The 15,699-nt window shown below is 40.6% G+C and overlaps 1 protein-coding gene across 1 annotated transcript; it reads left to right on the top strand.

Moving 5' to 3' along the window:
- The first annotated feature begins 7,914 nt into the window (after positions 1-7,914).
- On the top strand, positions 7,915-15,584 carry fgg (fibrinogen gamma chain). Its single transcript, XM_054778771.1, has 9 exons — positions 7,915-8,053; positions 8,115-8,162; positions 8,233-8,419; positions 9,067-9,151; positions 9,987-10,117; positions 12,450-12,583; positions 14,717-14,901; positions 14,977-15,254; positions 15,329-15,584. Exons 1-9 carry the CDS (start codon positions 7,988-7,990, stop codon positions 15,508-15,510), a joined length of 1,296 nt encoding a protein of 431 aa, XP_054634746.1. The 5' UTR covers positions 7,915-7,987; the 3' UTR covers positions 15,511-15,584.
- The last annotated feature ends 115 nt before the right edge of the window (positions 15,585-15,699 follow it).

The raw sequence follows: 15,699 nt of genomic DNA, 5'->3' as shown, positions 1-15,699 counted from the left end.
TATCCTTCATCGCTAGCTTGTTTGCTTGCCAGCTTACAAATGGTTGGTTTGGTTTGTCTGCAGTTTTAACAAGGATCCAAAAATGGTACAGTCCAGCGGAACGGCGCTGGGTCGAAAAGGTGCGGCCTCAGGACTGAAATATGCGTGACTTAATAATTTCTTGTGTCCAACCTAGTAATAATAAACGAGGGAACACTGAACATGAGAATTGTAATGAATAGATGTTTTGGTTATTCATGTTGACGGTAATAATAATTAGCGTGGATAGAGCGTGTCATACATTCAAATGCACAGAAAAGAGAAAGACGCGTGTTCATGTCCCACATAAGGATCGTGGACGATGGCCAAAATTTCCCCCAAAAAGTGCACTTTTCCTTTAAGAAACTCTTTCTAGGTCAGAGTGACCCCTCCCGTATTAAAAATGTAATTATAATGTGGAGCTAATTAGCTGTAAACAATGCAAGATGCTTGGAGGACCGGCCCGCTGTAGCCAGTCTGTCTGGAGGCGGGATGGGGATGCAGGGGAGGGGCGGCTTGAACTTGCACTTTCCCAGAAGAAAGGAAAAAAAAAAAAAGCATTCTTCTGTCCAGATTACCTCAATCCTAAAAGGTTTTCACGACATGCTCATCGTTTGACCCAGAAAAGAAAAAAGAAAATCCTCTCCTTACCCACATACTGTTTAGACACACACACACACACACGCACACACACACACACGCACACACACACGCACACCCTCCCCACGAAAAAGTATAGTGTGGAGGTGTGTGACGCCTGAGCAAACACGTACAGTACATCTGGCATCCGAGCAGCGTCTCTTATCTGCCAGGCGTGATCACACTTTTTTATACCGACACGGTATTGACTTCTGAATGCACTTCTCGGCTCTGCCCCCACCCTCAAAGACATGCTTTTGCTGTTAGGAAAGACTGCTGAAGGCCCACGTTACCGTCCAAATGGAGCGAGAACACGTACCCGTACATTCGCTGTATGCGCCATTTGCTGAAAACAACTAGCAAGATTCTGCTAAAACTACTAATTAAACGGGGGGGGGGGGTCCAAACTTTTTCCAGCGAGGGCCACATAGTGAAAAATGAAAGGATGCAATTTTTTTTATTTAAGTCGTTTTTATTTATATTTATTTTTATTATATTAACACTTTTAATTTGTATTATTTTTTTTCACACATTTATTTAACTCATTTTTATTGTTTTTTATAATTTTTTTATAAGTCATTTTAAATTTGTATACTTTTTGTACTCTTTTAATTGAAGTCACTTTTAATTAGTGTTCTGTTTTTTAAACTTTTATTTTCAGTCACTTATATTTTTATTACTGTTCCACTTTTACTGAAGTCATTTTTATTGACTATTTTAACACACAAGTTATTTTTTATGTTTATTATTTTTTTGGTACTTTTATTGAACAAATTTTTATTGTTGCTAGTTTTTACACATTTATTTAAGTCACTTTTATTTATTTTTATAATTACTGCACTTGTATTGACATCATTTTTACATTTTAAAACTAAAATAAATGATTTGTTTACACTTTTATTTCAGTCATTTTTCATTTGCATTGTTAATTTTCATTGAAGTCAATTTTAATTTTATTACATTTTTTACACTTTTATTGAAGCCATTTTTGTTCTTTTTTTTACACTTTTAAAGTTATTTTTATTTATTTTTTTACACTTTTAACATTATTTTTTGTATATTTATTATTTTATGCACTTTTTTTATCAGTCCTTTTTATTTTTCTATTTATTTATTGATTGATGTATTTATTTTATTTACGTTTTTATACTTTTATTTAAGTCAAACCAGTTTTTCAAAATCACCTGTCATCGTTTGAAACATGAATACACATAAGTACAGTACAGTACAGTACAGTACAGTACAGTACAGTACAGTACAGTACAGTACAGTACAGTACAGTACAGTACAGTAATTGCATGTCCAAAGTGCATTTTAGAGGAATTTTTGAAGGCATTTCGTCAAGGAAACGAGGAAGACCGTGACAACGGCATACATGCTTATCAAGTCAAATGAAATCTAAAAAAAGAGCACTAGATCAGATATTTCGCTGATGACATATAGTGCAGTGAACATACACCAAGACGGTAGATAACTACATTGTTACTCAATTGTACCGCAAAATAAGCCAATCATGGGTGGTATATTACACATTTTAATGTCATATTTGACCCCCAGGATGGATCCGTGACCCAGCACTGCTTAGCTGGTTAACCCTTCCCTGGACGGTTTTAGGGCGAGCCTGACCCTGACCCTCTTGAACCTTTCTTGTTTACGAAGAGCAACTTGTTTTGACAGCCAAAGTCGCCAGAGGGTTTCGCTCGCCATCACGCCACCTTCAGCTGAGTCGACTTAGCGTCTGCGACCGCTGCCTGAACCCCGGCGGGATGGCAGCGCCGCCAACCTTTGCCCCCTTGCCCTGGGGGAGATTTACACCATGGTCAACGTGCTGCAAACATCGGGGACAGGGCGGGGGCTCTAATTTGCATTCCTGGTTCAGAACCTTTTGGCCTCCGCCTGTGGACCGCAGAAAAATAACGATTCAGCAGCGTTTTGCAGTTGATTTACATCTGAGTAAACACCGGAGGAGTGCGGCCTTGAGGGGCTGAGGGTTCAGCCAAAGTTGGAGAAACTGGCCTGGCATCAGCGTGCGAATTCATCACAAACCCAAAACACGTCTTGCAGATCCTGGAGGAGCGTTGCGAGCGAGAACGAGACACTTTCCATCTGCCGCCGTCACACAAAGAGAGCGGTTCAGCGAAAGTTCAGCAGTGTTTAGGGCCAGGCACCAGGCGGTTCACTCTCAGGTCACTGAGGCTTTACATCCGTCTTGGGCCTGGCTTCTTTCCGCGTCATAAAAGCAGGTCACACAGAGGGAAGGTGGCGGTACGATTTATCATCTAAAGTCAACAAGAAGCCAACTTGTGTGTGTGTGGTTTTTTTTCCAAATGTGTCCGTGCTGCTTGTTCAGCGTCGCTGTTGCATTCTGTACGTGCAGCACAGCCTGGACGTGTTCACATGAACTGCAGATGTGGATGCTGACTCACGTCAGCCAATGCCTGCTTCTAATTCAACAACGGGGGAGAAAACCTTGAAAGCCCTTCTCGAGCGTTAGATACGCCTCTAAACACAAAACTAAAGAAGAAATTCATCTAGGCCTGTCACGATATCGTCCTACATTACTGCCGATAAGCGATATTATTGTCAACATTATTTTGAGGCCATTTTTTCATGCATGTAATGATAATATATGGCATCATTATGCGAGTACACCGTAGCAAACGCAATCAACTTGAATTTCTCAAGAAAATTTCACATGTTTATTGGAAATGTTGTTGGAAGTTTTACACTCCTATTACTCTTTGTTTGCATCACAGTGCTCAGGCTATGGGATCACTGAAGGGACATAACAGACGGCTGGCGCTAGCATAGGAAGCTACCGAGCTAACTTGTTAAACTCTTCAATTTACTTATTCTAAAATTAAGAAAGTGTTTCAAACGAAGTGGAGGAGGAGGACAAAGATGACAAAAACTTACCACTTCCACACAGAATGAGAGGAGAACCTTTTTTTCCACTCGATCTCAGCCATGGCATGTCCGTCGTCTCAGCCGTGGCACGTCCATCTCAGTCGTGGCATGTCCGTCTCAGCCGTCATGTTAGCTCGGCTCTGCTAGCTCAATAGGCAGTCTCCATGCAGTGTGAAGGGTAATGTATTCTAACGTCGTGTCTCATAACATTACTGATGCCTAGTGACCACAATACTACATACTGTAGAACTTGTTTTTAAGTATGTTTTGACTAATAATAGGCCACAGTCAACCACGAAACAGCAACCGTTTACTAATTATTATTTGAAAAACTGCGGCATGGTGAGGGAGCGATATAGATGACTGTTATATAGATATAGATGAATGTTTTTTTATCCAAGGTTATCATACCATCAGAACTTCCACACTTTGGAGGATTTTTTTTAGTAGCCATTTTGAGCCAATAAGTCCTTCCTAGCATTGAAAGCTAGCACTCGCCTCAGCTCCCCTGGATTGGACCACTGAAGCGGGTGTTTTTTATTCATGTGTGGTAAGTGTGAGTCTTCTGTTAAACATACACCCCATTGTAAATTCTTCAGTAACACAAATGAGGCCATTTTTGAATCAAAATAGGCGATTTATAACAAAAACAAGAACATTCTTTGTAAAAATGTAAACTCATTAGAAGCTGTGGGCAGTTGAATCAGACTCCTGCGAAACAAATCATCAACTAGTCGACTGTTCTAAGACACCCCGGATAAAAATACACAAAAGGCAGATTTGTTTTTGTGATAAAGCTCTTGTATTAGATGTTATTTCATTGTGCGTGGGTACCTAATGAAGCGTCCACTCTGATGACGTTTTAGTTTGTTGTAGTTTTACTCCCACTAGTGGTTCCTTCTCCCAGTGCAGCCAAATTCCAAAAAACGAGACAGACTGAATTGTTTCTTTTTAAAGCTAATCAAACAGCCACGGATATCTTAACTCTTTACAGAACACTCAGTAAATACTTGGAACGTTTAAAACCTGAGCCTAATATGTTTTTACACATGTCATTTTTTTATACATGGAATTAATAGGGTGCGGTGGGGGAGCCTTTTCTATCGCAGCCCAGAATTTGGTGCTACACCCCTGCCCACTTGTGTCGACAACTCGTCTTAGTCGACTCGTCAACGTATAAACTCATCAGGTCCTGGTCTTCTCGTTACTAAAAAGTGCCCCCATAAGTCGACATAAAAGCTTGACTGCTTTTGTTGACGTAAAATTTGCTACCAAAGGCTTCGTTTTCATGAAAAATTGCTTCATTTGATGTTGATGTGTTGCAGTACATTCCAACCTCGGTTTTCCCGTTTCTGCAAAAGCGGATGTCAAAATGTTTCTTTTTAAATAACAAAAAGTTCCGTCCGTATACTTTGCTTCATGCTTGTTGAGAAGCTCAGACCGGTGAAGAAGTAACCAACATCACTAACGTGCCGACAAGAAGAGACGTTTGCTGCACGGTGGCAGAGTGGATAGCACGTTGGCCCCGCAATCAGGCAAGCCGGGTTTAAATCCCTGCCGGAACACCTCTGTGCGGAACCTGCACACTTCCTCCGTGGGTATTCTGTGTCTACTCTGGCTTCCTTCCACATTCCAATACGCTTCGATTGTCCATATCTCTAGAACCGGGGTGTCCAAACTTTTTCCAGCGAGGGCCACATAGTAAAAAACTAAAGAACTCAAGGGCCACTTTGATATTTAGTAAAGCAGCACATAGAGATATGCTAAGAAGCTACAGTACATGTAGCTCAAGAAAACACTGCGTTTCACCTTTGGAACAGAAGGGAAATGCTGCTAACATCGACGTCTTTTCCATAATAATACGAGTTTATTCTTGTAAAACTGCGACTTTTGTTCTTTATTCGATTATGACTTTTTTTTCTTAATAATTTGACTTTATTCCCATAAAATTACATCTGGTTTTTTCCATTTCTGCTGGGTTTTTTTTTTAATTTTCCAACTATTTTATTTCAGCTTTCCTCTTGTAAATTTTCCTCTCATAATTACAACTTTATAATGTATTTTTTCTTTATTTCAACATTGTTCCTAAAATGATATTTTTCCTCATTTTACAAGTTTATTCTCATAAAATTGCAACTGTTTTCTCTATTTTTTTCTCTTAATATTTTGACTTTACTCTGCTAAAAATTCTGCTGTTGTTTTTTTTGTATAATTTTCAAAATATTTCAACTTTCTTCTCCTAATATTTTGACTTTATTCCTATTTTATAAATTTGCACCCAGAAATGACAACTTTATTCATTGTTTTTGACTGTAAAAACATTCTTTAATATTTCAACTTCATGCTACTAAAATGGCATTTTTCCTCATACTATGACTTTATTCTTGTGACAGTGTGGCTTTTTGTCCTTGCTAGATTACAACTCTTCTCTTAATATCATTTCTTTTCATGGATTTTACCATTTTTGCTGGGTTTTTTTATGTTTCCTTGTTAAATTACATTTTTAGACTGCGCTGCGGGCCGATAAAATCACAGCCGCGGGCCGCACTTTGGACACCGCTGCTCTAGAATATGTAAAAGCGTTTTGCTTCAATCTAGCCGTGTAAAAGCTAACTTGATCTCAATTTCGGAATCGTATAAGAGCATTTGGCGTACTTCTTACGTTGTGATAGGAACGTTTTACTTAAAACTAGCTATGTGATTAAGAACAACTTGTTTATTTTAGGAGTCATTATCTTCCTAAAAGTTGCAAGAAAAATATTCCAGTTAAAGGAATTCTAGCCAAGCAACTGTTGCTTACCCCATTGGCAGAATTTTTTGCTTGAAATCAGAAAAGGTGTCTCATTTTAATATCATTTGGGCTTCTTTCAAATATGACTGTTTTTGCAGTGTTTCTGCAGCTAACAAAATGCACCCAGTTACACACACTGCAAAAATATTCGATTTTTCTTGTGACTTTTAAGAATGTAATGAGTCCTAAAGTAAGCAAGTTGTTCCGAATTGCATTTTACTTAATGGATTTAAGTAAAATGTTCTTATTACAAATAAGAAGTAAGCCAAATGCTCTTGTAACATTCTTAAATTGAGATAAAATGTGTTTTTATGAGGCAAAATTTAAGCAAAAACGTTTTTACATATTGTAGATGTATTATTCTATTGTCTGACAAGTTCTACAGTGTAGTGACTACACCGATATCTGTATCTGTATCTGTATCTGTATCTGTATCTGTATCTGTATCTGTATCCGTTCACTGATGTGTTCTACTAGTTTTTACGTTTATAAACTCGATGAAAAGAGAGTAACAGTTTCTTGAATCAAGTTGAATCATTTTACACATTTACACAGATTTCATGACTGGATTTAATTGAATAAATCTTGGTACGCTCTATGAAATTTCACATTTGGTCGGAAATCAGCAAGTCTTTACATTTATCATCTGTGCGTGAGTCCATTCTTACATTTGGGAAGTTTAGAAACCAGTTTTATTCATAATTTAATTATGAATGAACCTAATTTAAATAAGGTTTTTAGCTTGTTATTACAAAAAATAACACATTTCTGGCAAAAAATATTTTTATAAGAATTGGCTAGCTGTGCTTTCTTAATAGAAGATTATTTTTCTCAAATAAAAATGGCAGCGTTGTTCCAAAATCAGTAAATCTTTGGATATATTTTCTGTGTGTGAGTCCATTCTTAATTTTAGAAAGTTAGATAAGCAGTTTTTGCTCTTAATTTTGGGCAAATATATATTAGACGGTTGCTGAATAATAATCATAATAGTTTTTAGCTTGTTGTGAGAAAAAAGAACTCATTTCTGGCAAATATAAGCTTATTTTTCTCAAGTGAAAATTGCTCGAAAAGCTATTTTTTCTTTTTCGGAAAAAAAAGAAAGGGTCGCTTAAAATGGGACTTTTTTACTTGCAGTGCAAATTGTAGGAAAACCATGTGAACAAAACTCTTTGATCATCAAACATTCTGCCTTTGCGTCTGGACTAAGTCGCTAGTAAATGTTTCGGTGACGTCGACAACCGCTTATGTCGACGTTGAGCCAGCCGATCTGAGAGATGTCAACTCAAACGGGTTCCACTGTGCCCGCCAAGCAAGACGCTTCTGCACCAGCAAGATTTGTTGACTTGTGGGGCATATTTTCTCAGAAAATTCTGCCACGTTTTGGGGGGCGTTCACTGTAAATGGTACATTTGACGCTCTGGCTTGTCCGCTGAGCCGTTTGTCAATAAGTCTCCATCAACATCAAAATCTGGGAAGTGATCCGAGCGTAGCGTTGAGTCACAGGAGCGTTGCTATGTTTGCTTTGCGTGAACTTGTCAAACAGGACCTTGTCCCGATAAATATCCCGTCCCACCGCGTCAAAGGGGCTCTACACTTAGCAAACGGACAACGACCACATCAAGTGCCGAGAAGATGGCTTCATCACCGGTGGCGAGGGCAGGCGGACTCCTGCTGTTGCTTTTCTCCCTTTCATCCGCGGTAAGATGAACCCTGAGCCGCTTCCTGCCGTCGCGCCCTCAACACATTCTTTGTTTTGCAGCAAATTAGAGGAGACAGCATTGCGACGTGCACCATGAACGATGGCTTTGTGAGTAAGGCGCACGCAAAGGCTGCTGCAGGTAGAACACCATCACCGATGTTCTTCCCATTTCTTGCAGGGAAAGTACTGTCCCACCACATGCGGGGTGGCCGATTACATGCAGAGGTACACGTCCAGAATGGACAAAGAGCTGGACTCTATGCTGAGGGATCTGGAGTCCATCGCCAACTTGACGCAAACAGCTGAAGAAAACGTGGTGGACATGAAAGACAGCATCAATTTGGGCCAGAAGACTCTCCAGCCTGGTAAAACCAACATAACATCCTTTTTACGTGTTAATCGCTTTAAAAAAACCCAAAAAACACTACATGCTGGGCTCTTCCCTGCAGTATAAGACCATGTGAGCTCTCCTAGCCAATCAGCTGTAGTAGAACACGACACAAGTGTTATGAGCAAAATAATAAATCATATTAGAAAAATAACACAGACACAGACAGAAAATGTATGCTAGGTTCGGTATGCTTTTGTTGTTGCCAATATTAAATCAATCAATCAGATTGTAAATAAAATTCATGTAAATGCATTCGATAAGAAAAAATATCAATGTCAAGAAAATGTACAACATGTAAAAATCTATCATTTATTTTATGTATGATTTATTTTATGCATATATTTATTACTATTATATTACTATTTTATTTTATTTTCCTTTTATAGTGTTTATTAAATATATTTTGCATATTTCCTAATGAAATTATTTAGATTTGTATAAGGATTTAAGATTTAATGCATATTTTCCCACATTTGAATGATCCAAGTATTTACAGTAATTGGCTTCATATTTATTTGGTTTTGCCCCCAAATTTATTGTTACTGTGTTAGAATTTGCTGTTTTTTTCATCTTTTTAAGTGAGCAGAAGTAGAATGTTGAAGGTGTCACTTTCTCTTGCAGAGGTGTACTTCAAAAGGTCGTCCAGTATGCTGGATGACTTAATTCGCTTTGAGAAGACGGTCATTACGCAAGAGCAGCAGATTTTGTAAGTTGCCCCCCCACAGCTACACTACTCCATGTGTGTGGAGTATTACGTCATTGTTTGAAGACAGTCTGTTCCAGGGCCAAACTGTGGCCGTCATCAAAGCTTGATGAAGGGGACACACAAGTGGAAAAAGAAGCCAAGCACGGTGTTTCAAGGTGTTTCAAGGTGTTTCGCATCTTTTTTTATCAAATTGCGGGCAAATTGCTGGAACGCGCAACTTTCTTTGTCCCCGTGGCGGGTTATTTAGCAGGCTTCCGTTGATCTATTTTTTATGCCGCTGTTCCTGAGGGTTGCGGGGGTATGCTGGAGCCTATCCCAGCTGACTTCGTCCAGGAGGCGGGGTACACCCTGGACCGGTGGCCAGCCAATGGCAGGGCACGTATAGACAGACAAGCATTCACTCTCACATTCACACCTATGGACAATTTAGAGTCGCCAGTCAACCTAACGTGCATGTTTTTGGAATGTGGGAGGAAACCAGAGTACCCGGAGGAAACCCACGCACGCACATGCACGCACCGTCAGATCTCCTGACTATGTGGCGGACACGCTAACGCCTCGGCCGCCGTGTGGCTATTTAGCAGTCACGCTCAATAAAAAATGCACAGACGGCGGGTCAGCGTTGCAAAGCGTGCTTTGTGTGGGCGCTTGATTTGGGCAAGCGGACTAGTTTGACTAGAAAAATGTTGTGGAAAACTGAGGTTTGTATTGCATCGTTTCTTCAGTTTTTACAAACACAAGCTTCATTTCATCCCCAAGTGGATACATTCCACCGATGGTAACACGGGAACTCACACACAACAACGTCGCTCTCTGTCCTTATCTGGCTTTGCAGTGAACTGGAGGACATCATCGCCGCCAACGACAGGAGGATGGCCGACCTGAAAACGCTCTCCCTCCAGCTGCAGCAGACGTGCAGCAACCCCTGCAAAGACACCGTGGAGATCCAGGACCTCACAGGAACAGGTACAAAATTTTAAAAAAGAGTTGACCTTTAGATTGTTGACTGTTGTTTGAGATGTTTCCCAACATCTGTCCCCTTTCGGTGTTTGCTGAGTGGACGAAATCAATGCGCTGCATGAGGGAGAAGTAAACACTTCTCAACTGATGACCTCAAACAGAAACATGACTTATGTGCACCGCGGCCTCCCTTTCTTGACGATCAGTGTGACTCACTTAGAAGCTCGAATGATATCCAGGACAGTATTCTGGCTTCACTGAAACAGCAATTGTTATTTGCTAACTATGACAAGTCATCCATCACAGCAGAGCTCGTCTTTTGGGGGTTATGGGACCACCAGCGAGCGGCGAAAGTCTGCATGTCATGAAATAACAAAATGGAATGAAAATGTCTATTTTTGACACACGTCTTGCAGGGGTGTCCAAACGTTTTTCCAGCGAGGGCCAACGTAGTAAAAAATGAAAGGATGCAACTTTGTCACTTTGATATTTTGTAAAGCAACGCATGTCGGTATGCTATAAGAAGCTAAATATGTTTCATCAACAATCTGCATCTCAACTTTGCCATACGGTCGAAAAAGCCTATTATTACTATCGACTTCACTATTTGCTCTTTTTTCCCCCATTTTTTTGTTTTTTTGTTATATTAATATTTAAACTTTCTTCATAAATAATCTTCGCATATTTTTTTCCGGAACATTATGACTTTATTCCCATAATATTTGGACTTGATAACTTTTTTCCCAACCTAATTTTCCAAAAATTGCAACTTTATTTTGTTTTGTTTGTTTCTCATAATATCACAACTTTGAAAAAACAACATATTTATTATTTCATATTTCAACTCTGTGCTGTCATAATATAGTTTCTTCTCGTAAAACTGCTACCTTTTTGTCGTTACAGTAGGACCTTTTCTCTTCATATTTTGACTTTATTCTCCTAAAATTACAGCTGGTTTTTTCCATTTCTGTTTTTTTCATTTTTTCCCCCCCCCATTTTCCAACTATTTTAACTTTCTTCTTGTAAAGTTTCTTGTAATGATGTCTTGATTCCCATAATATTTTGACTTTATAACTTTTTTCCCAACCGGATTTTCCAAAAATTGCAACTTTATTTTGTTGTGTTTGTTACTCATAATATTACAACTTTTTAAAAAAACACATATTTATTCCTTCAAAATTTTAACTCTGCGCTACCAAAATGACATTATTTTTCCTCATAATACTGTATAGTTTATTCTCGTAAAACTGCTACCTTTTCTCTTAATATTTTGACTTTATTCTCCTAAAATTACAGCTGTTTTTTTCCATTTCTGTTTTTTTCATTTTCCAACTATTTTTACTTTTTTCTTGTAATTATGACTTTATTGCCATAATATTTTGACTTTATTCTCGTAACGCTGTAACTTTTCTGCAACCTAACTTCCCAAAACGTACAACTTTATTCATTGTTTTGTTTGTTTCTCATCATATTACAACTTTTAAAAAATAGCATCTTTTTTCTTTAATATTTCAACTTTATGCTACCAAAATGATGTTATTTTACACATTATGATCATAAAATAATGTTTTTTTCTTGCTAGATTGCAAGTATTTTCTCTTAATATTTTGACTTTATTCTTGTACAATTACTGCTGACTTTTCCATTTTTACGTTAAATTTGATTTTTAGAAAGTGCCGCAGGCCAGTAAAAAAAACAGCAGCTCCAAACTAACCGCATTGCTTGTTTGTTTTAAAAACAAAATGTCACTGTGGTAAAAACTGACATTTGGAGTCCGACGACCAGAAGCTAGGCGAATAACTCTAGCTAGCTAGCTGACGCCAGTGCCAGACAGGCAAAGTGTGTAAACAAGGATGGAAGAATATTCGAAGAGCAACAGGTTTGATCAGGGAGTGATCAAACATGCTGACATCGATTGGCGTAGCCTGTGTCGCGCTCAATACGAGACGCATCACTTTTTTGGCAACCCTGCGCGACACAGCAGACATGTAGGATTTGCCGCCACACGCCGAACGATTTTTGTGATCTGCTTTAAAAGCCGTTTGTCAGCAAACCCCGATCACGTATTTTTTATGGAAATCGGTGGCCGAATTTAAATTCTGTTCTAATTGCTTATCACACAATTCAGGACAAAGAAGAAAAACGTTGCTTTTGGACAATGTGCTTATGTTTTCTCTTTTTTAAGTACCGTTTTGGGCACCGTTTAAGCAACGGAAGTAAGCTAATGAATGTTCATGCTAAACAAAAACAAACCTGTCTGTGTTATCATCATCATTTTAGAGTGTCTGGAAAATAACATGAGGGACGCTAACACTAACTCTTTTTTTTAATACATCAGATTGCCAGGATATCGCTAACAAAGGCGCCACCACCAGCGGGCTGTACTACGTGAAACCGATCAAAGCTACCGAGCAGTTCCTGGTCTACTGTGAGATTGACAGCTTCAGACGGGGCTTCACGGTCATACAGAGGGTATGCTACATGCTAATCTTGCTCAAGAAAAACAACAGTGTTTTTACGACAACGGCAGGCTCATGTCTTTCCCATCACGTTCCCGTCGGAATTCTCTGTCAGCGAATCGGTGGACTGCAAAGAGTCTGACTCAGATCTCACGGTCTTTGCTACCCTGTAAGTTGAAGGTACAGGTCGGTACCTTCCCAACTGGACAAGGGAAGCCCCAGAATTCACAAACTGTAGAGAACTGAAGCATATTGCTTCTTGGAAACCGGGGTTTAGGAACTCTATCTTCTGCCAAGCAGAGGGCCTTGGTCCGCTTAGGTGTGGCACACATTTTTTGGTATTTCCATTGTAAAAGGTTTGTGCAGTATTGTTGGATGGGGCCCCATGATTTTCGCGTTAACGGAATCGCGGAATTTGCCAATAAAAACGGAATTTACTGTTAAAAGCGGAATCTCGCGGAAAGTGATGTCATGTGAATGAAATGATACCATCATGAGGAAGTATTTCCTCGGCGGACCACTCAGTCGTGGCGTAATCGTATCCCAAACACTACCCTCCCGAACTAAACATGTCGAAAACGGCGGCCTAAAAGTTGGTGAAAAACATTGGAACCTCCTCTCTTACGGAGTGTGAGTGGAAGCTAGCGGGCTTAGCTTAGCTTAGCTTAGCAGGGCATGCTAGTGTGACTGTGTGTGTGCCACTCAGGCTGGATGAGGATATTTCCTCCTTGTTGTGTTTTACTGCTGTAATGTAAGGAGCGTTTTACATTGAGTGAAAAGAGACGAGAGGCACGTTTATTCTCGCAACCAGCTCGTCTTAACCGTCCACTTCAGAGGCTGACATCCTGATAGAAAAGTTAGCCAGGCTACATCCATTTCTCAATTGCATCAATAAATGTAAGGATTTTTGCATTTAATTAATGGAAATTTTATTCACTAACCCAAAAAGCACACACTCTATGCTGGCAAAATAAGTGGAAAAGGTCAAAAACGTAAACATACAAGTTGGGTTTGGTCTGTCGATTGGGCAGCAAAATTTTCATAGACAATTTTCTTGAAAAGACCAAGCGGTGCAGTTCAGTTCAGTTTGCAATTCTTGTGTTTCCATGATGAGTATCAGGATGGTAGAAGCTGCGTTACAGCGAGGGATGTCCCCATCCACATTTTTTGGCTTCCGATCCAATCCGATCCAGTTTTTTTTTAATAATCTTTTGTTGCAAACATGAACTTGGGATTGAATATGGTTCTGAAAAAGCATAAAAAATAATCACCAGAAATGTTTCATTGGGGTTTCATTTACTCACGTGGGAGTGGTAATAAGCTGATACCTGAAATGTCCAGATGACCAGTGGGGTGGCCGGAGAGTGACCAAAGGTGGCCATGGACGGCCACCACGTAGCTCCGCCACTGCGTGCCAGCTCCCCGCACAATGACACAGCAGTCCGGGCACAGTTCAGGCATTTTGGGTCCTTTGGCCACTTGATTCCGAATGCCTTACATGCATGTGCCTTACAGGCTGCCGTAGTAAAGGTTGAACTAAGGATCATGAGAGTTCGTCCAAGATGGCTGCGTGAACAAACCAAGCACAAATACAAACGGTTGATAGACGCGGCACATTGCACGCTAACCAGGCGTGCGAACACAAACCGAGGCAAAAATTGAGCATAGATTTTGGATGTTCACCGAAAAACCCGCTAAACGGGGCGGCTGGTAGTACAATTGGCTACCCCAAAGTAATAAATCCAAAAAATAAAAAAAGTCCCCATCATAAGTGAGTACAAGTACGTGGTACAGTACACTTCTTGGTGGAAATGATGCGAATTCATCAAAATACTTGTCACTTATACTGACGTACGAGCAAAATTGTGCAATTACCGTCCATACATATACAACATACCATACGAAATGACGGAGGGGTAGACAGGACAGGATGATGGCTGATAAAAGGGGGAGAGGAAAGGGGAGAACAAGAGGAGAGAAAAAGCAACTCCAAACTATGCTCCTCCTATGGGGGAGTACACAAAAAAAAAAAAAACGGCAACATAGACACAAATAGGCACACTTTACAACATAAGAACTCAAAGAATTGCACCAAAGTAGAACATACTAGAATTCATACGGGCTTGACTTTCTTGCCCATCCGCAGAGGCGTGACGGTAGCGTGGACTTCAACAAGGACTGGATCCAGTACAAGGAGGGCTTTGGCCACCTCTCGCCCAGCGACACCACCGAGTTCTGGCTGGGCAACGAGAAGATCCACCAGCTGACCATCAGCTCCAACATCCCAACTGTGCTTAGGATAGAGCTAGTCGACTGGCAAGGCAACAAAAGGTACGACAACACGTGACGGGAGAACCGCCCCAGACTGCCCCCAAGCTAACACCCGCGCTTGAACCCCTTCTCCAGGCATGCCGACTACGCCATGGTCCGAGTCGGGGCAGAGGCTGACATGTATCGTCTGCAGTATGGCTACTACATGGGCGGCGACGCCGGCGACGCGTTCGACGGCTTCGATTTCGGAGACGACCCCAGCGACAAGTTCTTCACGTCGCACAACGGCATGCAGTTCAGCACCTTCGACAAGGACAACGACAAATACCACGGAAACTGCGCCCAGCAGGACGGCTCGGGCTGGTGGATGAACAAGTGCCACGCTGCCCATCTGAACGGCAAATACTACCGGGGTGAGTCCATGCCACCTTCATTTGTAGGTTGACAAGTCGTAGCGGCGCAATCTGAGCACGCTCTCTTCTTCCAGGCGGGAGGTACACGGAGAAGGACGCCGGCGAGTACGGCTTCGACAATGGCATCATTTGGGTCACGTGGCACGACCGCTGGTACTCCCTGAAGGAAACCACCATGAAGCTCATCCCCATAACGCACATCGCGGCGGGCGGCGGACAGCAGTCGGGGGTGAAGCAGTTTGGCCTGGGTGTTTAAAAAATAAATGAATAAAGGAAGAGGTTCTTGTCTTGTTCAATGTTAATAAATGTTTTGTTTATTTACATGTTTTATATTGCCCAAAGTGGTCTCTCGTACTTGCGTAAAAAACACACAAGTGACGTTGTAGTACAGCCAAACTGTGTACCAACATGTTGTCTAAACTGGCATTGCAGCTGACTCGGTTAA

This window comes from Dunckerocampus dactyliophorus, chromosome 6, assembly GCF_027744805.1.
Source record: "Dunckerocampus dactyliophorus isolate RoL2022-P2 chromosome 6, RoL_Ddac_1.1, whole genome shotgun sequence".
In the NCBI taxonomy this organism is placed as follows: Eukaryota; Metazoa; Chordata; class Actinopteri; order Syngnathiformes; family Syngnathidae; genus Dunckerocampus; species Dunckerocampus dactyliophorus.
The sequence above is the reverse complement of the archived record's forward strand: the minus strand, read 5'-3'. Positions and strand labels throughout refer to the sequence as shown.

Coding starts and splice junctions, on each gene's coding strand:
- fgg (XM_054778771.1), top strand. CDS start 7,988: ATGGCTTCATCACCGGTGGCGAGGGCAGGCGGACTCCTGCTGTTGCTT. Junction 12,584..14,716: donor GCTTCACGGTCATACAGAGG/GTATGCTACATG, acceptor GCCCATCCGCAG/AGGCGTGACGGTAGCGTGGA. Junction 14,902..14,976: donor GACTGGCAAGGCAACAAAAG/GTACGACAACAC, acceptor CCCCTTCTCCAG/GCATGCCGACTACGCCATGG.